This window comes from Nomia melanderi, chromosome 6 (assembly GCF_051020985.1).
Source record: "Nomia melanderi isolate GNS246 chromosome 6, iyNomMela1, whole genome shotgun sequence".
NCBI classification, from domain to species: Eukaryota; Metazoa; Arthropoda; class Insecta; order Hymenoptera; family Halictidae; genus Nomia; species Nomia melanderi.
This window is the reverse complement of record NC_135004.1, coordinates 14,962,015-14,985,929: the sequence shown is the minus strand read 5'-3', so window position 1 is coordinate 14,985,929 and position 23,915 is coordinate 14,962,015. Positions and strand designations below refer to the sequence as shown.

Sequence of the window (23,915 nt, the reverse complement as noted above, 5' to 3'; positions counted from 1 at the left end):
ATCGCTCCGTCCCCACTCGTCTCGGAATACGCAGCAGGCTTATGCTCGAAGCGCATCGCGTGCGCGCGTACGTGCGAGCGCACGGTGCGGATGCACGGGAAGAGGATCGAAAAAGTAATCGCGTCGTATTACTTCGACGACGGTCAACGGATTGGCCGGCGACGCGAAACGACCGCGGACAGGTGTAAAATTTTCTAGCCGCGGTTTAGAAGGAATCCGCGGTGAAATTCGCGGAAAAGCGCGCTTCTGGTTTTCGCGGTATCGCGGCTCGCGCGGCCGACCCAGAGAAGTTGCCCCGAAGCGAAGCGAGACTCGACGGCGCCTGCGTAGCCATGTGACGTCATTGGCGAACCGGGCAGCTCGTTCGCTAGACATTCAGTCTCGCCTCAACGTCGAAGGAGGTTGTACCAGCGGCGTACGTTGCTCGGCCAAGTAGTATCACGGAAGTGGTCAGACATTGAGGGAGTCGACGGTCGTCGCGTTCAATCGTTTCCGTACCCGTACAACGGAACGATATCAAAGCAGAATAAGAAAGTGCGCGACACACGTCAATAATCGCTGCCGATCGTTAAAAGGATCGCGAGTACAACGATCCAAGACTGTCCACATAAAAGAGTCTCGAGAAGAAGAAGAAGAAGAAGAAGAAGAAGAAGAGGAGGAAGAAGAGTAAGAAGCAAACAGTGCAAAAGAGAGAAAGGGAACTCGACTCTCTCCGCCGTTTATACGAGCGATTAGCACGCGAACCGCGCGTTTTTCTTTCCAGTTACGTCGAAGCGAGCCCGCGCGTCAGTCCGGGTGTACGTGAATCCTCGCGTCATACCGATTTAATTAACGTCCCGTCGAGAAACACGTGTCGAGCGGAGTGTGTATACCTCGGAAAGGAAGGGACACGAACCGAGAACCGAGAGGCCCGCGACTTTTCTTTTCCCCCCCCGCTCGTTTTCTATTTTCCCTTTACGGCCGCGTCCGGACGATGTTTCTGTTATCGGGCAAGTGACGAGTCCTAATTAGAAAGAACGCGCAAGCATACACAATCACGAGTCACCCGTCGCCTGGGCGGTGTTACATGCAACGATCGTGTGCGTTACCGCGAGCATCGCTTCTAGGTCTACCCCTACTATGCACACTGAGAGCAGCCCGATTACTATGAGAGAATGAGCTGCTCGGTGAAGATCTCGTGTGGCAAGAGCTGGAGCGGATCGCAGCGGAGGATCAACTCCCTCGCGGAGGAGCCTACGTGTCCCGCGGCTGGAGGTGCGAGCTGCGCCGGCCTGGCTGTACAACCGACGTCGACGTCCACGTCGACCACGTCCACCACGTCCACGGCGACCACCACAAACACCATCACCTCGGCGGCCACGGTGACCAGCGCCGGCCAGAGGATCGCGCCGCCCCGTCCCGTACGCTCAATCGCCGCTAAAAAAGGGGAGGATACCACGAAACTGCTCAAGTACATCGAGGATAACGTCATCGGCAAGAACGGCACGTTCTTCGGACCATTCGGCCGCAGGAAAGGTCAGTGATCAATATAGTCTTTACCCCTACCGCGTTCCCCTCTAGCCCTGTTTCAACGTCTCTCTCTCTCTCTTTCTCTCTCATTCTCTTTCTCTTTCTCTCCCTCTTACACACACGTACACACGCATACTCTCTACTCCCTCTTTCTCTTTTTCCCTCCTCCCCTCTACCGATGGCGGGCAGCACGCATTCGTCGTACGCGACACAAAGAGGCGCGTCCCAGCTCCTCGGTCCACCACGGTACATCTCGTTAAGGTCGTCAACATCGTTCGATTAACGCGCCTCGGAACGGGCCGCTCGCGCTATCAATAAAATCGAAGGTTCTCGCAGCTTCGATCCCGTTTGAACACACGCTCCGAAATCCGAGGAGTTTGTCACCGGGCTTGACGCTCGTCCCTACCTCTTCCTGCGTATCGGCGAACAAACGAGTTTTTCTAGAATCGCTCGGTAGAACTCACGGTCGCCATCTCTTTCTCTCTCTCTCTCTCTCTCTCCCTCCCTCCCTCCCTCCCCCTCCCTTTCTCTCTCTTGCTCTATCTTTTTTTCCCTTTCTCTCCGCGCGTCTCCGTCTCTTTCGAGCCGCTTCTGCCCAAAGTCTCGCTATGCCGGCCAGCAGAGGGATACCCTGCAAGTGCGCTTGGCATATACCTTTCGTAACTCGATACTTGAGAGCCGTTCGGAAACCTCTCGCGTCGCGTGTAGGAAGTATCTCCAATTAAGAGCATAAGAACGCGCGGCGAGTGTTCGGATCCACCTAGGATCGATATAGCGCGAAAGGGATCGCGGCGCGGTCACCCTCCTCCTCCCCCTCCTCCCCCTCCTCCATCATCGGCAGCCCGGTCGCTCAGCCTCCCGCGTTTATCGTTACTGTTAAATACCGTCGCGTGCGTGACGCGTGAGATCCCGACACGACGAACGCCGCCAGAGGTCTTCTTTGTTCCCGGTATCGTTGAACGAACGGGCTCGATCGCGTATGCCGCTTGCATAATTAATTCTCCCCGTGTATTTCGCGTTCGAGCGTCGCGAATGGTGGCGGCGCGAACAGAGAGGGAGGAAAAGGGGGGAGGAGAGAAACCAGGCGTCGATAACATAAGTATTCGTTAATGTAAACATTGCTATCCTGTTACGGGAACTCGTATGCCGGGCCTGTTAAATATTCAGAGGCATGAATGTTTACGCCGCCGTTTTATTCGAGAGTCGTTGGCCTACCGTCGCTCCGAAGGCCACCCATTTTTCTGACCCACCGGGATCTCTTCTTTTTTTAAACGTCTCGCGGAATATCCTATCGAGGACTACCACTCGGCCCGACCCGATTTCTCCTCAATTTCCGGACGACCGCGAACAGCGCGCCGTTAGAGGCAGCCTCGACCGGAAGTCGGAAGCCTCTTCTCTTCCGGGGTACTTCGTAATCATGGCGCGCCGCATCAAGCGTCGTTTCATCGAGTTAACTGTCCCGCCTTGAGAAGTTGCTCTGCAATATCTGCCGAAGGAGACAGATAGAGAGAGAGAGAGAGAGGGTGATGGGGTGGGGGTGAGAACGGGGGAGGGAGAAGAGAGTCGATGATGGTGCTCCGAGATCTCGTGCACGCGGTTTCCTCGACCGACGCCCACGGCGAGCCATGCGCGATGCGAATAAATTGTCGAGCGTCGGCCATTTGAACTCTTCCATTAGCTCGCGCGCGCGATTCCGTCCGCGCCGCGTTCCCAATCTCGTTTCTCCTTCGAGGAGCGTCGCCTTTGATCGGCCCTCTTCAGGTGTGACGCGACTTCGAGCCGGTCTGGGTGTGGAACAGCAGAGCAAATAAAATAGATAAACGCGGTTTCGTAATTGCCTAGGAAATCGGTTGGACTCGGCGAGACTGCTCTCGGGATTAATTTCCCTTCTCGTTCTTCGGTTTCCTCTCTGAACAACGATACGGTCCAGGACAGAGTTGACAAGTTTCATGCACGATCATGCGTCACTCGTGTTATTCTCCCTGACCCTGTGTACTCGCCAGATGCAGCGCTGTCGTCCGAGATACGGTTATCTCTTTAATTTCAGTCGATAGGCTAGACCGCAAAAAAGTCGCTGCAACATTTTTCTCTTTAACAAACCAATGACGGGATGCCGCGGTATCGTCTGTTTACAATTCGCTCCCCGTACCTTCGGTACGATTTATCTCCGATCCGTCACGAGGATTCGACGCGGGCAACCTTGTACTTGATTAGCTCCGCTCCTCCTTGCGCGCTCCTCGGCCGACTCTCCTATCAGCCTTCGCGCAGACTGAAATCTCGAAAGAGGAAACCTATATCATATGTTACGATAATCGAAAACGACACACCGCCGTGCACACAAAGGGGATTATCGGTGTCAACGAGTTATTATTAACCGTGCATCGATCGGCAGCTGCCGCGCAGCCACCGGTACCAGGTTAATCCTCCCACAGCTCCGTCGCTTTCCAAATGAACGGTAGCTAATCGCCGGGAGTGCGGGTCGGGTGGCGTGATTCGTCGAGCCTTCCTTAAAAGAAGGAAAAAGATCGAAAGAAACGACCGGCGAAGGCGGTGGGTCGAGAAACAAGTGTTTCGGCCGCGCAGACGGACGGGCCAGATGCGCCGCTCCTCTAATTTGCCGATGAACCGATTCGTTCCGAGAAAACCCAATGCGCAAGGTCGTCTGTCGTTCCGTGGACACGGAGGAAGACGCGTCGAGCGGCGACCGACCCGAGGACCATCGGGAATCATCGTCGCGGATGATGGCGAACTCCAGTGACTCACCCCCTTCGCTCCCGGCTCCTCGTCCCTGACTAGATACCGGCACAGAACGATAGCGGCGAGCGTACCGACGCGATAAGACGGTGTACAATGCTGGTGTCGTTATCGGAGCGAGCACAGTCAAGGACTCGAGCGACGGAGAGCGAGCGAGCGAGCCGGCGAGCCGCGCGATAGAGAACGAAAACGAAAGTCCGTCGCTCGTGCTCTCCTCGGGTCCGGCATCATCGATGCTGTCATCGCGCGGATATAGCCACGTGGACAGCTTCGTCAAGTGCAAGGTCAACCGGTGAAATACGCCCGAACTTGATTCAACTTCACGGGCCCGCTGCCCCCACCCCGCAGCCCCGTTAGCTACCTCGCCGGGCTGGGCTGGGCTGGGCTGGGCTCGCGTCCCGAGCGACGCCGTCTCGCGTTTTCGAAATTCGCCGGTCACGTCTCGCTTCTCGGGAATACGATAACCTCGCCCGATTCCGTTGCACGCTGGTAATTAGCGTGATTTCTCTAATCTGCACCGAAGGAACCCTCGTATCGCTCGGAACGAAATTGCAGCGTAAAAGAGTTTTTGCGACTTCGGTTTCGCGAGCGTCGAGGTCGATTAGCTGGGGCTGTTGTTTTGTAATTGATCTTGTTTACCTCGCCTCTGTTCAGAATAATTGGGACGCTGGCTTTCGAAGATAGCGGCTTCACGAGAATTTCGTTCTGTATCGGTCGATTTATGTAGCAACGAAGCGTCCACGGTTATCTCTCTGAATCTGTATCTAAATAAAGATATTGGTTTCGACGTTTGTAAATAGATCGATCTAATCATTGATCGGAGTCCGAGACTATATCGATAGCGTTAGCGTCCAATAAATTCGTTTATACCGTTCCGCTGTTACATGTTCGCTGCCATTTGCATCGTGAATATTTTTTATCGCGCGGTGCTCACGTGGCCGCCCAAAGTGTATAAGTGTATTCGGAAACGGTATATAATAACTTGTCCCATTAACCGATGCGTGGGTCACAACAGAATAGTTGAAACGTGTCAGCTCGCGATTTATGGTCGTGCCGGTACGCAAGTGGAATACGCCTTGCGTTAGTGGCTCGGGCAGGTTGGAAATCGGGTTTCGACCGTTTCGGAATAATCATAACCCGAATAGAACAACCTGGCGTTAAACGACGTGAAAAACGAAAGTCACGAGACGGAACGATATTACACGCGCGAAGCGTGACGCGAGTCGAAGCACGAATCCGACAAACGCGTATAATGTTAAACGTCTTATGTAAGTGTTGATACGTACCTCGTATTCGGCGTTTTCTTTCCGAACTAACGCTAAACCTAGGGAACGTGTCGACTTGACGCAGATTGAATTTTATGAACGTTATTCGGTAAATATTTACGTCGGTTGTGTACGATGCAATTACAGGAATATTCGCGTGTCCCAATTCTGTATTTTTAAACCTCTACTCTCCGAGATTCGAATGAACGATCAAATCGTTCAGGAAGAATGGTAGAATCTGTACAACAAACATCCGTAAGCCTAATGTCAACAAACACTTTCGTATCGGCACGCTCGCGTGTTCCACGAGACGGAGATCTCGAAATTTTCCACGCGCGCGACGCGTCCGTCAATAAATCGTATCATAGAGAAATGGTCGCATTACGAAACTGTTTACAAATAATCGGCGACGGTATGCACGGGATATCGGGTGTCCGCGATAAATCAGTAAAGTGGATTCAATTACGCCAGATGTGTTTTAAACGAAAGTCACCGAAGCGCTGAAAGGACCGTAACCCGGATCAGGGTCAAATGAATCAACCGTTTACGCAAGTTCCATTTTTTCTCTCTACGTCCACCTCTAGAATCGCGTTCATAATTCATGAGATACCGCGGGTAATCAACCGTTAGTAAACAAATCTCTTTTGACGCAACATTAAACATTACTTTCATTAACTTCTCGCAGTCTTAATTAAGGTTCCCCGGGCATCGTTAATACGCCGAGTAGAAAGCTCGAGAGGAAACGGCACGTTAATAATATCTAATAACGAATATCCTCGTCCGAGGCTAGTTATATCTATTTACAAACTGGTTTCGCTCATTAATATTTAACCCATTCAACGACGTCGAAAAATCCATCGGACGCGATGAAAAACGGAGAAGCGTATGTATGGAGGATCGAGAGTGACGTTCGATCGATCTCCCTTCGATCAGTTTGTTCACGGGGCCGAGACGAATATCTGTTTATGTTTTCGTTGCACGCGCGTGTATGTACAGCGGGCCGTGGCCGCGATAAGATAATCGCCCGAGCGAATTCCGATACCTGGTTACCGCCTCGTCGACGTCGAATTCACTTTCTCCGGTGTGTAATATTTTCGAACCGATGCGTACGGCCCATCAACGCGTTGACACGGACGCAAACATCGATGCTCGCGACCCGCTACACGTCGCACGCGCCGATGCCACCCCGTTGACCTAATTCTACTTTGTCCGACATAATGGCGGTGCCCACTAATGTCCTGCAACGGTGCTAACGATGTTGCACGCAGTGACCCATCAAACAACCCCCCCCTCGCTCATTTCGTTCCGCGGAAATTGATCATCAACACGGCCGTTAGATCTTTATCTCTATTCTCCTGTCTCTCTTTCTCTCTTTTTCTCTGTTTGTACACTTAATATTATTAAGCTACATTTGATGCGATTACTCCGCAATATCATTCTTTCGTGATGTACAGCAGCGTTCCGTTTTTTCCTTCGCGCGTCCACTTAGTTTAATGCCAAGTTATATTCGACGCCGTTGCTCCACAATATCATTCTACCACGATATAGGACGGTGTACTGTCAATTATTATTAAACAAATAAATTGCGGGCAGAAGCGGGCCGATGCCGTTCTGCCGTTCCGCCCGCGAACGCAATAAAAGTGGACTGCATAACGACGAGCATTGTGCCAGGAAACAACGGGCCGCATTCACTACGATTTCGTTCCGGCCTGACACGCTTCTCTCACTCGTTTCTCTGTTCGTTCAACGATCGTTTGTGATTCCGGATAGATCGGCCCGATACCACCCGCCGCGATAAATAAGTCCTTCGCGGAATCGCGAGTGGTAAACACCGTGAAGCGATGGAAAAACTCTGTCGCCTCTGCAGGAAATCGTTCGTCAATCGCTGGCGACCGTTGCGTTCGGTGAAATCGAGCGATCGGCGTACGATAAACTTCACCGGTGTTACCGATACGATCGTCGATCAGCGAAATCGCTTTGGAACCGACTTAATGGGCGTTTACACTACTTAAACGCTCGCTTTTCCGCGTGACGCGCCGATGAAACGCTGCCGCGAACTTTACCCTTAACCCTGCTATAATTTCCAGATATTTTCTACCCAATCGTGTATCCATATTCTCAGCGCCATCTTGTTCGTTTAATTTATCTCGACTTTGTTGAGTTCTCATTTTGTCAAGGACACTTTTAGATTTTGGAATAGCTTAAGAAAATTCTCATTTCATTATCTATCTACTTTTAGAATATTTCTAATTTATAGAATGATGACCTTAACAGGAAAAAATGTCATAAAATATAAACAGAAACATGAAGTGTCATTTCAATGCATGACTATTAATTGAAGGGTACACGGAATTACAATATTGTGAGTCATACACGAATGAAAATGCAGATAAATCAGAATTTTCAGTGATCTGCCTGATCGTTCGTAACGTGTAAGATTTAATCGTAAAGTCGAGAATCCAATAGGTTCTATTTTCTTTCCCAGCGCGCGTGGTTCGCGATAGTTTTCGTCTGATCGCGCGGGAAAATGGGAATCGCGTGATCTCCTCGATCGATTGTGTCGCATCTTTCGCGCCGTGCCGTGAAACGCGAGCATTTCTGTGTCTGTGTCCTTTCCGTTCCAGTCCGCTGTTTGTTTCGTCCCTCGCGCGGGAAAATGGGAGTCGCGTGACCCTAGGAATCCATTCTGTCGCGTTTTCTTTCGCACTGTACCGTGATACCCGAGCATTTTTCGTTTCTCTATCTTCTCCGTCGTATTTATCCTTTCGTTTGTTCGTTTCCCGTTCCGTTTCCGTTTCCAGCGTCGGAAAACGAGAACCTGTAATCCGTGAAATCGATTCCGACGCGCCGCGCCGCGAACCTCGAGCGTTTCTCGTCTCTGTGTTTTCTTCGTCCTATTTCTCTTTTCCTTTCTGTGTTTTCCGTCTCGTTTTTGGCGCGGCGAGCCACCGGGGGCCGACCCGAGAATCTGACCGCGATTCGCGACGTAGAATTTGAAAGAACCGTGTTGAATTTCGCGCAAAGCGCGTTTCGCAGGTCGTATAACTGCGTTTCGCTCCTGAAACGTTCGCCGCGTCGCGAGGAGGCTCTCGAGTTACATCACGGATTCGAGTTTGCGCGAAACCGTCGCTATCCCGGGGAACCCGAGCGCTGGCTCGCCGCTATCGTTATTCACATATTCTACACACGTTGTTCTCACGGTCTTCGGCGTGGCACCTTGACGGCCGCCCTATCTGCTCGGCGACTTCTGTTGCCGATGGGCTCATCTCCGCTTCAAAACACTTTTTATTCCTCGAATCGTCTTTCCCCGACGCTGAAGGGGCACCTCTGACGCGATAGCTTCGAGAACTCGACCTCTTCGCGTCCCTATAACGGAAACTCCATTTCAAAATCGGTATCCTAATGAAATGCAAATCTATTCGAGAATTTGGCAGAGCTGCAATTCGCCGAGTTGTAATTCATTTTATTATTAGATTGCCGGAAGCGACGCTTTATCGTTACGGTAATTTTCCTACAGGAAATCGCTCGACTCCAGTAGGCGTCGCCATATCCGCCGGTCTAAGTAAATATTTGCGAGATTCGTGTATCGTATGATCTTTTAATTGCCACGGTAGGCAAGTTTAAACCTTATCCTCTCGATAAGTGGTGACATTTCGGCGTGGGCCGGGCGAAACCCTGGCTCACAACCGAAAGCCTCGAGTACAAACAATCTGGTTGACAAGAGAGCCTCGAGTGCCCGTGGTCTCTTTACCTTCGGCGCTCCTGAATCGATCGGACTGCTCGCTCTCTCGCTCGCTCGCTCGCTCGGTCGTCGGTTTGATGTTAATGAAACATTTATAAGCAACTCGCCGATTTCCCCTGTCACGTATTTCCGTCGCACGGCAGTTGAGCAACACACGCGAGATAACAATTATGTTTGTTTATACGGAATGCGCGCGCGAGTTACGATCTCGGGTCCCATTACAACGGATGTCCGATATTAGATATCTGGCGCTACTGAATATAGATATGATGTCACTCGTTACGCCGGACGAAGAAGAAATCCAGCGAACCCGCGGGAAAGAGAGAGAATTTTTCTAGAAAACTCGCGATGACTCAATGTGGGGGGGTCCCATGGTTATCGTGCGATATTATGCTAGTTCTGGCACAGCGGAACTTTGATTATCTGATTCAATTAGACCATCAACGGCCTGAACAAATGGAGATTCGAAGAAAATTCTTCAAAGCAATGTTAGATCTTGCTATAGAATTACTGAGTTTGTTCTACAAATATGTAGATTCTCGGATAAAGCAGAAGTATCTATATCTAGATATATTATGATACACTTGAGCCTAGAGTTAATTAATTCAAACGACAGTCATAGCAAAAAATGTAGACTGATTGGCATCGTTGTGCAAAAAGAAAGACTTCTGATTTAAATGAATTACTTCCTCGTTTCACTGTTTATCACGAAAACAAACTATAATGCATCGTTAACATCCGACTAACGCGAATAGTGCACCAAAGTGAAACGCGTCGAGTATCCGGGTGCCTAACTAATCGGCAGATAATAGACAAGTAGTGTCAGCTATCTCTCGGAGACAGCTACCCGAGTAATTCCTGTTCACCCCGGTATCTCACGGGTAACTCGGGTACCCCGTTATATCTTCTAAATAACAGCTACAGGTTGCGCCAGCGAAATCGATGATCGAGGTTACACGCGTTCTCTTGTCGCGTGCCCGCGATCTCTCCGCGATCGGCGCGCGAAGAACCAGCGAAATCGTTCCACCACACCCATTCCGGCCGCCCGCCGCAGCGAATAATTCCTCGCCGCGGGAAAGTAACCGCGATACACGCACATTGTCGCGCGTGCCTCATTTATGCATAATGTCCTTTCGCGGCTCGGCAAAGAATGCGCAACCGACGGCCGTCGCGCGCGTAATCTCGCTGCATAAGGACGGAATTACGCTTGGCGAGCCGCCGACAGCGCGAGGGACAGAGAGCATGAGATCTGCTTTCACAAAAAGGTAAACCGCGAACAGGCTGCGCCGGTGCCGGCTTGAATTTACGCGTTTCGACGTGTCCTCGAGTTTCACCGCTTTTCGCCGGGACCGCGGTACGGGGACGTGCCTTTTCGTCTTTGAAATCGGCGATAGTTTCACCGATGCTACTTCTGTAGAGAATGAAGTAAAGCTTCATTCGATGCTAACGTTTCATGGAACGATTCTCGAAAGATGTGACACGACGTGTGTTCTCTGGTATGATAGCCGATCGTTCGGTAACAATCTAGAGATGCCTAGCAAATGGACCGTAAGAGCTAAATCTGTGTTCGTTAGCCAAATCGGGTACGATTGGGTGACAAGTGGAACAAACACAGTCCAAGCGATCGGAACAGGGAGAATAGTTGCTGCTTCCATCGTATCTCAAGTTCCCTTTTGAAAAACAGTCGTAACTATCAGCATTAACGACGACAATATTGTGTTAGTCGCCCTTTCGTTAAGAGAAGTCGAACGCAGTATCCGCAGGAAAATATGGATAAGCGAAAGATGATAACAGCAAGAAAAACAGATCAGTCGTATCGGTTGTCCCAATAACTAATTTATCATTCGAAGCGTAACATATATTCGCATCTTTCGTTACTTTCACGCCTCCCTTTCCACGGCGCTACTCTGTTCACCGTCGTTTGCCTCGTTCACGCCACCACTCGCGCGTGGTATGACTGGTTATCCTACATATATATCCTATTTTCGATCACGCGAACATGGCGCCATTAATTTTCGTCGAGCGGAACAGCGTCGATGAAACGTGCGCCGATTCTCGATCGAACCTCGCGCGAGTCGATCGTAACTTAGTGCAAGTAGATCTCTCCTCGAGGGTAAGGCACGCCGTTCGATAGTCACGGTCCACCGCGGCCGGCAGCGCGATTTCCTCAAAATTTTTCGGGCGGCCGGCGTTAATCGAGGTTGACGAGGAAACGGGTAGCCGCGTTGCATGCTGAAACGACCGGGATCGAGGGATTCAGGTCACTGGGCGTCGCGCGGTGGCGATCCGCGGGCGCGAACGGTCCGCCGGCCACGAAGATGGGAAACGGGAACGGAAAATGATCGCAATCTAAGCGCGTATGTAGGTGATGGATGCGGCTCGGCGTGCCGTGTCGTGCCTCGCGTCTGGTGTCGCGCGGTGTCGCGGGTCGGAGCTCGGGATAACGGGATAAGATGAAGTCCGGGAGACCGGGCTCGTCCTCCGGCGTCCTGATTTCCTCATAAGGACGCGCCGAGACGCCGTACCGCGTAGAGCGATGCCGGTTCGTCGGAGAGCCCGGTTGCAACGCGACTCGCGAGAGAGGGCCATCCGCTGGAAATCGATTTTTCAATGTTCGTCATGAAACATTATGTATAACCTGAATATTTACTATGCTTTGAAACATCTGCCCGTTTGCTACTAGAAACTGCTGTTTCAATCGATTCGCCGAATTGACGAAAAACGGTATTTAATTTTGAATTTCTTTGAATCAAGATTTGGGATTTCTGTATAAACGAAAAACCTTCGTTGCTAGGAATTGAATGGCGACTATTTGATGTTCGCAAGGAAATGGCGACACTAGTACTTTATTTGAGGTTGAATAACACTGTTTACCAAGAAATTCGAGAGTTAAAGGGTTAAGTGGCTTTGGACCTCCATGTCTGTCAATGCCCTCTCTCGTAGCATCATACTACTTAAAATTACTCTACGAGCTACACTTGTATTCTACAGGACGCTTACAAATATAGTACACATTTAGAAATTAAAAATCCTCGTGGGTTTTACTTGAAACAGACCAGTTTAAAGATTAGAATTTACGTTTCTCCCTAAGACTGTGGCCACAAGGAACGCAGACGACAAGGAACGACGACGACGACGACGGTCAACGAGACTCGTTTATTTGTGGACGTGACTCACGATCCGATACGTAAACTGAATTACAAACCGTGTAAACGCTCCCCCGCCTCTGGACTTTTATAAATGAACGACGATCTCACGGCTTTTTTCGTGTACAACCGAATGCGACGCGACCACGGGCTCCTTTCATTTTTGTTCGTCTGACGTCGGCGAATGTCTTTCGAGGAATCGTTTAATCGGGATGAGTCGCGGATGTCGCGACCGTGACGATTATCGCTGGCCTATTGCCGTCATCTCGCGTCTGTTCGTTAATTCGGTGGAGGAACGGGCGAGTATAATTGTCGTTGAACGTAACGATTCCTGTGATTACGAATCGACGAAATTAATCGAATTACGAGAAATCGTTAGCGAATAGAAGTTTCTCGATTCTCTCGGAACCTTCGTGATTCCCCCGAAAGAAATGCGCAGAAATCGAAGTGAACAGTCATCACCTCGAATACTCATTAAAATAGTTTTATCTGCCACAACGTGTTTTATCGGTGTCCGTGCTGTGTTTCCATAATTTATTGGACGTCGGGCAGGAATTTTACGAACGTCCCCGTTCTTGACCTCTGATTATTCAGAATCGTAATCGAGCATTCGTGTGTTGTTGCCGTGGAACCACGGCGAACTCTTTACTCGAGTTTCGTGTCCTTTTTCGTTGGTCCTTGGCAACAGAATTCACGCTTGCCTTGCGAAACTGTAATATCCTCCGAGATGAATATTCCTCGAATGCAACACAGTCTGAGTGTTTACCATTAGTTCAACACTCTCCGTCGGCTCCTCGATGTTTATATTGCCCGCATATTGTCGAAGCATCAGCGTCGAAGGCAATCAGTGTTTCTCGCAAAACAGCCAGCCGAGCAAATTTCATTAAACTCGACGGAGTTCAATTAGTTCAAAGCGAGGCAGATTACGAAAAGCGTTCGCTTAAGGCGATAACCTTCTCTTTCTTAAAGAGGAAACGCTAAGTTTACGGAAGCGAACGGCACCGATTCGACGAAAGCTCTAACGAGCCTAACTAACGTCCGTTGCCGGGTAACCGGGGCTCTGTCGCGAGCCTGAAAGTCAGGGACTACGTCAATATCTATTAGAGAAACACTTCTTGAACACGCGGCTGACTCAGCGATCCCCGCTCGCGTCGTTTCTCGTCCGTCGTCCATTTTGAGGCTCACGTGCGGATCGTCGAGGCACGTTTCCGGCGACTCGCGTTCGCGTGACTTTCCAACAACCGGTCGCTTCTAACGATTTTGTGGCCGAGCCGCAACGTTACACTGCTGAACCCCTCCTTTTGTTCGCTTCGGAATAGAATTCAGTTCAAATCACCGGACGCGAATTGTAACTAGACGCTCGGATAATGGAACAATATTCCTACCTCTGAATCGAGTAACTGATTTATCTCGTAAAATAGACCTCGTATAATCATTGACACGGACAACGGTAGAATTTAAACAACTCGTCCGTTTAACTGTAACTTTTAATTAACCTCTGGGAAGTATTAAATGCCACGTTGGTAATCTAAGGCTCTACACACACTCGACGAGGTTCTATTGATTCTCGATCTACTCTCTCTTCAAATATTCTCCAGTTATTGATCATATATGTATCCATACTATGAATCTCGGTTAATCGTCATTCAATCTCGTTCTATAATGTGGGCCATTGAAAAGTAGCCTCAAATAAGCTACGCTCTTTATAGATGGTGTCGCCCTATTTAATCTTTCTATACACATTACGTCCGAAAAATAGTTAAAAATAGTTAATCCTTTGCACTCGAACTGAAGCTTCGATTCTCAGTACTGCACTTCGAGTAGAACGCCAAACTTCGGCAATGCTCGTATTTCGAGTGCAAAGGTTAATTTCGTTGCTCGTTCATCGAGAGGAATATTCAAGAACAGAATCTCGAACAGACCACGGTAGTATGTATCGAGCTGAAGAGTCAAACAATCTCTCGCATAGTCGACGATTCCGGAGAAATTTGACCTTTGCCATCCGGTTGTCCGGCGGCGGTTATCGAGCGCGGCGCGGGTCGCAAAAACGGAACAGCATCGTCGAGGTTGAACGCCGGGTAAGAAACGCGGCTCGCGTGAAATGCAGTCGGTCGCGGAGGCCGCGCGAAAGAAACAGTGGATAGGTCGGAACACCGGCAAAAACGACGCGTACGCGCGTTCGCGGAAAAGGGAACGGAGAGAAGTATGCGGCGTGTATTGCACCACGGCGCTCGGATATACGTAACGCGGTATTGTCACGCGCGGCCTGAAATTCCGCCGCGTTGTGCTTCCCCGTCGTAACGTACGAGACTCTCGGGGTATCTTTACAGCGGAGCTGCGATAGAAACAGAGAGCGGTGCGTCGATCAAAAATATCTTTAGTGCGTTTATAGTTCGGTCACCGAAGGCTGCTCGAGCTGAATAAGAATGATCGTTAATTTCAAGCCTCGCAAACTAAATTGCGACAAGTACGCCGCGAATGTAAATGTTATGTGTTCCACTCTGTAATTGTTGACATAAACTACCGAGCAGTTAAATTGACTTTTTGAAATTCTTCTGTAGAAACCTTAAGAGTGCATCCACTCAGACTGTAATTGATTTAGAATTCAGTTCGCGTATTGCTGAATCAATTTCTTTAATAAATTCTCGGAGAAACGTCTGTTACCTTCGTAGTAATCGCAAGTGGAAGTAGTTTTAGTGTTAATATTTCTGTGTCGTGCACGTTGTTTCACGTCAATATTTTCATGGTAACATAGTGTATATGTTAGTGTTTGTTTCTCTGCTGCAAACGCATCCTTCGGCTGCAATTACACTGCGCGTGTATTTGGGCGAACTGTCGTTCTGAAACATGTGAAGGTCGCTTCGTATACCTTCTCAGGAATTCGTGTACGTGTTTGATTGCTTTGACGTATCGAGCTTGACAAAACGCCAGTTCTTCCGAACACGGATTCGGTGTAATCGCAGCGTCTAATTAGAACGGGAGGAAAAGAGTTGTTTACATGTGGCTTACTTAGAAATATTCTTTATATAGCTACTATTTTGTCCCGATGATAACATTCTCAACTTTCATTTACATACGTGAAGTTACACTATCCCCGCACTCCTAATATTATCGGGAAAGAGCTACCGAAGTGAGAATGAAAAGTTCTAAACAGTCGTTTAAGAAGTCCGCCTTCAAAATAAACTTTCTTGTATCCTTGTAGCTCGGCCAGAAGCTTTCGCGAATGATTGTTCGGAGTCGCCGCGTACTTTAAATAACCGTTGCTCTCTGTCTCAAGAATTTCGTTGCCGAGTTTCGTTCAGCCTTTCAATCTTCATTTAACAGGCGACAATTAAATTCGTTCGGTGTAGATACTCAATTTCCGAGAAAATACATGATACCTGATTAATACATAACAGATAATACAATTAATTTACAATCCAGTTCGCGTGTTGCCAGACCAATTTCTCCAATAATTTCCCAAAGAAACATCTGTTATCGTTTCAATAATCGCGAAACGAAGAACTCGGGAATGGATCGTTTTCCGTCTAGCAGTTTGTGTTAACGAAGCAACCCTCAAAGCGGAAACAGATGCGGGGTGCGCGTCGCTGACGGAGTTGGCGGTAGGGGCAGCCGTTCAATCCGTTTGTCGAGATAAAAACGGGCGGGACGGAACCGTGGGTGTATTTGACGGCTGTCAAAAATAAAAAAAAGGAGGAGAAGTCAGATAGCACAGCGAAGCCGCGACGACGCGCGCGCAAAACAGAGAGGCACGGACGCGAACGGCACAATGAAAGATCGGAGTCGAATGATGGCGAGCGAGACCGACCGAGGCTCCACGAACGTTGCCGAACGTTCACCCGCGACCGTGCGTAGATCCGATAGATTGTTACGCTCTGCTCGGTCCGCTTCTCGTTGCGTTACGTAACGCCTTCACGCACTACGTAAGCGGTGCAGCCGGAAGAGAAGCGACGCTATCTAAATTCCGCGGCCGCCGCGGGGAAGAGACTGCTATCACCGCGGGACACCCGATAGCTATCTGCCCGTTGCCGCTTTGTGCACCCGTCCAGCTGGAAGCAACACTCTCACCCTGCACCGTTCGCTGCTCGTAACCGTTCAAATTATTGAGATCTTGAAATCTAAAATGTAACGCTTCGATCGAATTCTTGCGAAGGAACGATAGTGCTTGGGTTACAGGCTAACACGCCGAAGGGATAATCGTAGATTGTAGAAACTTGTAAGTTGTCTTCGACGATAGTCTGGCTTGAATCGGAGGTTTTGATTCGAAGTGGAATTTACATGTAGCAGTTAGGGAAATGAATATAGTTTTGAAATTGTACACTTGAACAATGAGACGCGAGGTGTGGGAATATTTGTGGACCGTATAGTATTTGCTGGCTTCTTTCTGCAGATCCGAAGCCACGAAGAGTCGTGTCCACGAAAACACAGAGGGAATGATTTCTCTGCCACTTATGTCGATGATTCATTGCCGCTCCGCTTCGCAAAGTCGTTTCAAACCGATCGTCGCGTCGGCGTGTATTTTCGAACCGTGATGGAACTTTCTTCGTCAACTCCTTTTTTGGGCCGGAGGAGTCTAGCGGTTCCGCGGGTCATTACTGAACGATTGAGCAAGCGGATCGATCCCGCGCAGTCATCGGGGGGTGAAAGTGGGAAAAATCTCAATCCCGGCCGATAAATCACGCAATTTCGCGCGTTGCTCGAAGAAAGAGCGCGAACATGGAATTCGCATTTACCGGATTCCGTTCGGATACACGTGTTAAGTATACGGCATATCGACGCCGCGTGGAAAATGATTTTATAGTCCGAGACAGATCGTAAATCTCCCCGGCGGTAGGTGTTGGAGCAGAACGACTTCCGCGTGAATAAATAGTGTCGCGAGTGACCCGATCCGCGTGATTAAAGGCGGACCAGCGAGTACCGAAACTCTCCGAGCGGAATCGAGAAACGGGCAAAGAAGGCCTCGCTCGTTCCAACCCGATACGAAACGCACCGACTCGCGACGGTGCACAATGCCATTGGGCCGGATGCACGTCGAAGTTTCCCCATTTCGACCGCGACGACGCGTCCGCCATTGAATACCCCGTGCACTCATCAGTCTACGTTCTATTGCGAACGAAAAATTGGATTCGATGCGTGCAACCTAATTCGCTCCTTTCTATTCTTCGATGACAATGAAAGGCAATCGTAACGAGTTATCTACGGTAAAACCACGGTAACATTAAAATCACCGTAGCAGAACTGTGTCGGCACTAAATGCACGGAACTCGTAATTCGATGAGTATTAAATGTTCGATGTTATACAGATCCCGAGTATCCTAACTCTCTGTTTCCAATTTTCGAGATCGATATAAACGGACTTCTATTCTAAAAACGATGCAATAAAGTATAAACGCCCGTGTTTCTGATGTTAGCTACAGTGAAGCTATAGCACGAAACCATAGTAAAAAAAACATGGTCAATCCGTGACCCCCAGAAAACCATAAAAGTACGTATCGGTAATAAGGAGCTTCGGTGTCCAAACTCGACTGTTTTGCATGAACGGTCTCCCTGATCGATGCGGTCCGAGATCGGGGTGGCGTGCTGTAGCGCCGCGGAAAGGAAAATCGTTGGTCCGTGACAACACGGGATGACACGCCTCTATCCCGTGCCTGTTTCCCGGATTCTGCGGCTGACGTCACCGAGTATCCAAAATGGCTGGATATCGGTGACGCCGGGGATCGGTATGCGGAGGCTCGGCGTTCGAGAACGAACAAAATATGTACACGTATGCACATACCTGCAAATGATCGTGAAAGTATCTGTAGAAATGTTATTCTCTTATTCTCCCCCGATCCACCTTCAACCCTCTAACCACGGGCGAGTTTCTGATTTTTTGGTATTAAACTCCAGGGGTAGTTGTATTTATTATGCAAAAACTGAGACAGAGGGTAACTAAGGATATGATAAAATATCTCTAAACATACCGTTCAAAAACATACCCACGAAAGCTACAGTGGTGTGCGATAGCTGAAAGGTTAAAAAGTTCATAACAAACAATTCACACTAGGGATGACCTAATATTATTATCCCAAGTGAATCTCAGCAGCCTCAAAACAATGTCACAAGTTTCTTACCAGTGTATCTGCACCTTTACACCCTCCCTCTCTCTCTCTCTCTCTCTCTCTCTCTCTCTCTCTCTCTCTCTCTCTCTCTCTCTCTCTCTCTCTCTCTATCTCTTCTTCTCTTCTATCCTCTTCCTCCCCAGTTTCTCTGGCTCTCCGTCGTTTCTTCGCCCTCCCCCACCCGGCAGCCCTGCTGTCGACCCAGAGAACTTGCGCGTTTATGTGGCACGTCCACGCGCTGTCCTCTCTTCGCAACGGTAATTCTGTTTTACGAGAACCGGAGGTTGCTCGCTCGGCCGTACCCGAGGAGGCGACGACGAGTCTCAAGGTCGCGCTATCGATTCGCCATCGCACACCCTCCAGCCCCTCCATCTCGAGGCTCGCTGCCCGATTTACTCTTTGCTCCCGCTGTAATTTCCGACTGACCGTGCGGCTGCCGTGATTTTTTCCCTCCTCTCTTCCTTCGCGTGACCGATGCACGCGCGCAGCCCCCTCGCCGTTACGGTGACGTCACCGGTATCGACGACGCGCGGCCGACGCGACGCGACGCGACGCTCGCCGCCGAACGGGACGAAACTGGTTCCGTTGGCGAGGGAACATTTACGGGTTAAGATCGTTCGTTGACTTTCCGCGTGCGCGCGGCCTGACATCCGCCGCTTCTGCGATACGCGCGCTTTTCTTAGGGAAGGCCACCACCTCGCACCGTAATCAGATCACGTTAACGAGTCTCGCGTTACGCGTGCACGTCGGGAGGCTGCCACTTTCGCTTTTCTATTTGCCGGGCCGCGCTCGTTCTTCTATTCTGGGATCCGTTAACCCTGGCTGCGCCTGTCCGATCGGAATTGCGAAAGTTATTCTTAAAGGGACTGTCCAATGGAAAATTGTACCTTGCACAGGGCTGGTCGAGGCGAACGGGTTGGATGTTTGCTTTGGGATTGAAGATGGAAATGTTTGGGAACGAAGTTGCGTTCATTCGGTTGAATATGGTAATAATATCGTTCGTGGTGCGCATGATTGTTTGGGATTGTTCTCAGAGTTAATTAAGTCGATGCCTTTTTATGTGGTAGATACCATGTTTTTGATTCTTGAATTTTGTAATGGGTAACGAGCTGGATGAGGTTAGAATGAACTTGAGTAAATAGATTAATTGAATCGTTTCCCGGGATGTTGTTCATGATTAAACCGAAATATAGTCATTTCGATGTATTCGATGGTTGCCAGTTCTTCACAGCCGACGAGTACATTTTCCACGTCTAACGCAGGAATATTTACCGCGGGCGCTTAATTTCTCTGACGAAATACATTTCGCCAGGTGTAACGTATCTGTGTCGCGTCAAGCATATTGCGCAGTTACGCCGGCCGAAGATTCGAATGCCCGAGAATTTCGCGTGCCCGGCAAAAAACGCATGACGCCGAATGTTATACGATCCTGCCGCGTGAAAGCGTCGTTTTTCCATAGCGGACCGTCAATTAACGACTGTCCAACGGAAAAAAACAACCGGTGATCCGTGAAAGGTTAAAGTTTGTTCCTTGGAAAAGGAGAGAGGGAGAAAAAAGGCTGGAAGAGAGACGACAGCTAAGGAGTAATACTGGTCCACACTGGTCGGTGCTGTTTACGAGTTACTCGGAAACTGCAGCTCGCGAGTAGTGGATCCTTTAACCCATCCGCTGTCAGGACCAAATTATATGCGACTATACTCGTATTGCCAAATTCAAAATTCATGTCAAAACGTATTTAAAATACAAGAATACTCGTGTTGGCAATGTGTACCATCCTGTCAACCACGAGCATACTCGCATGTTTTAACGAACCACCCGCGAATGAACAATATTCGCTCGAATATTGTGTTCCCAAAATTCTCCACACTCACATTCTCGATCAACTTACTGCTCACTGTACGCGAAAGTATCCATATTGATATTCGCGACGGTTTACGCGAGCAATTCGCGAAGAACAGTGTTCACTTGGAAGTACATCAAAGGGTCTATTTGTTTAATTCAAAGTGTCTCTTATATTCAAAATCCTGCGAGCAAGTCAGTATTCGTTGCAGCGAACCTGGCACTCTCGTCTGAGTGGTCAGATTCAAGGGCGCACGCCTGATTGGCTGAGGCGCTCACGCCCACCAATCGAGTCGCGCGAGGACGCAGAGAGTCGTTCCCGGATTCGCAATTGGATTTCTCGGAGCAACTGTCTCCGCCCCTATGACATCACGAGTGTCAAGTTCCCAGCAACGGCACGATTAACTACTGAACTTCAGTGTGAACACTATACTGTCTTTTGGCAAGCAGTTCCTGAACAATCGCCAAATAGCTCGCGAACAATCCCTTCCAGCGTGAACTGGGAGTCAGCTGTGGAAAAGGCCTCAGCGGACAGCAGTGTGTATCTAGCATAACGCGGCGCGCAGTGACGTAACGCGGCGGCCACTTTTACTAAACGAATGCATAATTCAGTAAGGATAAACCGGCGTGGATACGATTATTACGGGTTTCACGGTATCAGCGGCCGCGCATCGACGTTTCTGCGCCGCGGTCGAAGCGTTCACCGCCGCTCGATCGCCGCTCGATCGCCGCAAAAACATTCCACCTCATGCCGGCTGAACAGTTATCTGTGTCAATTATATCGGCTGCTCCCGCGGCGGCCGTTCTGCGGAAACGCGTCTCCCGCGCGTGTTCTCGGCTCCGCGGGGAATTCGAACGGTCTGTGGAACGTTGTCCCCGCGAAAGAAGATTTTGTGAAATGCGGTTGGATTAATTAACTGCTAATATTACAACGTTATTCATACCATTGCTCATTATGAATGATTAACATCGGCAATCGTAACTGCTAACCCAAGTAGTTACACTAATACGCAAGAAGCTTCGTTCTCTCGAGAACTCGGGAATAATATCAATGATTAATATCAGTAAGCGTAATCGCTATTTCAAGAAATCACACTAATTCACGGAGGCTTTGTTCTTTCGAGAACAAGGAAATAGTATCAATGATTAATATTAGTAATTATCATTCCAAGAGCATTTTACGAAATCTCTCGTATCTGCAGCGCTCGGAAATGGTAGTTAGACCACCATTACTCTTAGCTACTTACATGTAGAACTCCGGCGGAGTGGTTTACACATAACAATGTTAAAAACATATAATCTCGCGGGCCGGTAATAATACTTATCGCGAGCCGCGTGTTCGACATGCCTGCTATACAGCAAAAGAAAGCTCGGGGCGGTGCGCGGCGGCAACCGCGAACGGCTGCAGGACTGCAGCCCTCGTTGACGTCTAATCTGGACAAGAGTTCTATCTCATCCGAGAAAAGTGATCGCGTACCACTGCGCGCGGTTCTCTTGTTTTGTCGCCCGGTAAAAAGGGAAACACCGCTCTCGACTCGGTCCCGACGTCCGATTTCTAAATTACCGCGTTACACGCCGGCTACAGAAGAGTTCGGTCGACACGGGTCCAGGTGAAAGTGCTCGAATCAGCGTGCCGCATGAGCAGCCATAAGCCCTCGACTCTATCCGCGATATCGATCGATTTCCCTGTTTCTGCTTGTCGCCCGCTGTCCGTGGAAATGCTGTAGAACCTCGGTTATCCGGTGTAATTGCTCGACTAACGGTCCAGACAAATGACAACTCGGGAGGAAAACATTTTAGAACATCGACATCGTATATATTCTAAGATACGATCTGAGAATTCATGATGCAGTTCCGAATCGGACAGAACTGTTGATAATCGAGATAGAAAATAGCGACTTGACCACTTGAGTCATAATATATCAGAACAGAGGTTGGCTAATCTGAATTTCATTACATTTATTTGAGTTGATGTTAAATACTCAGCAATTTCTAATGGGATGCTAACGACTTTCTTTAAAACTGCCTTAATAAGAAATCGTACGTAAGTTAACACGTTAAATGCGGCACGATTTGGAGCAAAATACACAAAATGGAAAGAGTACAATATTAAATCATTTGACAGAATTAGATTATTATCATTGCACGTTCATCAAACTGTCAGCAATGGGTAGCATTATTTATAATATACAAATGTTTGTGAATAATCACCGTTTAATTGAGTAAATTATAGTAATTTGAAAGAGACTGTTTTATTTTAATATTCTACATATCGATGCATTGTACAAAGTTTAATATTAAATATCAAACTTTATCATTTTGCTGTGTCAAGTGATGATTGAGAGGCACTTATGCAGTGCAAAGGGTTCAATATCATTTTCCTGTTATCAGTCGTTCATCGTCGAAGCGAATGTGGTCATAGGACAAACATAGAATTCTTGTTTTTTACGGAGGACTTCGCTCATTTCCGGGCAACTGAAATCGATGATAGGCTATTGTTATTCGATGCGACTGATTTGATAATCTCTTCCGCCCGCTCGTTCCTTTCAGTCGCTTTCCCTTCTCTATACAAATATTACGAAAGCTCCGAGCGGTGCCAAACGCTGCGCGCGCTACGTCCGGAAGAAGGTGTGCATGCGAACGGTGAGAGTATCCGCGAACGGAGTGGGACGCGCGTCCGTTCGTAGCGTGGTTGCAATTTCGCACGATCCATGGGAGAAAGAACGAGCTTTCGTGGAAACCCGCGCGAGCGATTCGTTCGTCGTTCCTTTCGGATTCCGATGCATACCGCGTTTCATCTAGTAACGTATCATTATTAGCCTCCGGATTTCCATGCGTTTCTAAGAAATTCGGAAACGCAACGATCCGTGGAATCTACACGACACAAAGAAATATGCAAATATCGAAAGTAGCGCCTTTCGCAACGTATCAGGAAGAAATTCTTGATTATATTCTGAAAAATGTGAACTGCCATAAAAATCCGCTATCCAGTCGTAATTCGTAGACCCAGAAATTAGACAACAGGTATTCTTTTGCTAAGCTGAACAATATTTTCAATGGTATTTTTATCGTAATTGTTACATTCGTTTGGAATGAAGAGTAATAGTTGAAGAAATAATAAGTATATATTGGTTGAAACCAGTTGATTATTTGCTGAAGTTCGCCAGCTTCGAAGCCGCTCAAATTCGAGAATAATATTATTACACGTTGCTGGCGAAAAATTTGCTACCGCCAGCGTACAGTCCACTCGCATTCGCCTGATCGGCCATATGTTATATCACTCCGCTCGCTTCTAATTCGCGTGCATACGGCTGACAATGATAACACCGTCATTTTCCGCGATATTACTATACTGGCATCCAGTGAAAGACTCGGTAACGGTTATGTCCGCGAGGATGGATCGGACGAGAGTAGGAACGCCGGCGAAAATGGCGTTCCGTGAACCGATGCAATTCATCAGCCGCGACGTCTAAAAGCATCGTCTTTCACGGTAAAAGTTGAGAAATTAAGGTGTGTCTATCGCGGAGCGTACTTCAATTTTACTTTCCTTTCTTCGGCT

The 23,915-nt window shown here is 48.8% G+C and overlaps 1 protein-coding gene across 2 annotated transcripts in view; it reads left to right on the top strand.

The window, feature by feature from the left end:
- Positions 1–84: 84 nt before the first annotated feature.
- LOC116430111 (uncharacterized) overlaps positions 85–23,915 on the top strand; it is a 93,725-nt gene continuing 69,894 nt past the window's right edge. Inside the window, exons 1-2 of one of the 2 annotated variants that reach the window (XM_076368737.1) lie at positions 85–666; positions 1,107–1,515. In XM_076368737.1, coding sequence (XP_076224852.1) covers positions 1,155–1,515 — 361 coding nt within the window. In that variant the 5' untranslated portion in view covers positions 85–666; positions 1,107–1,154. Of the gene's footprint in view, positions 1,516–23,915 lie in introns of both variants that reach the window. The other variant, XM_076368736.1, reaches the window with a different exon arrangement.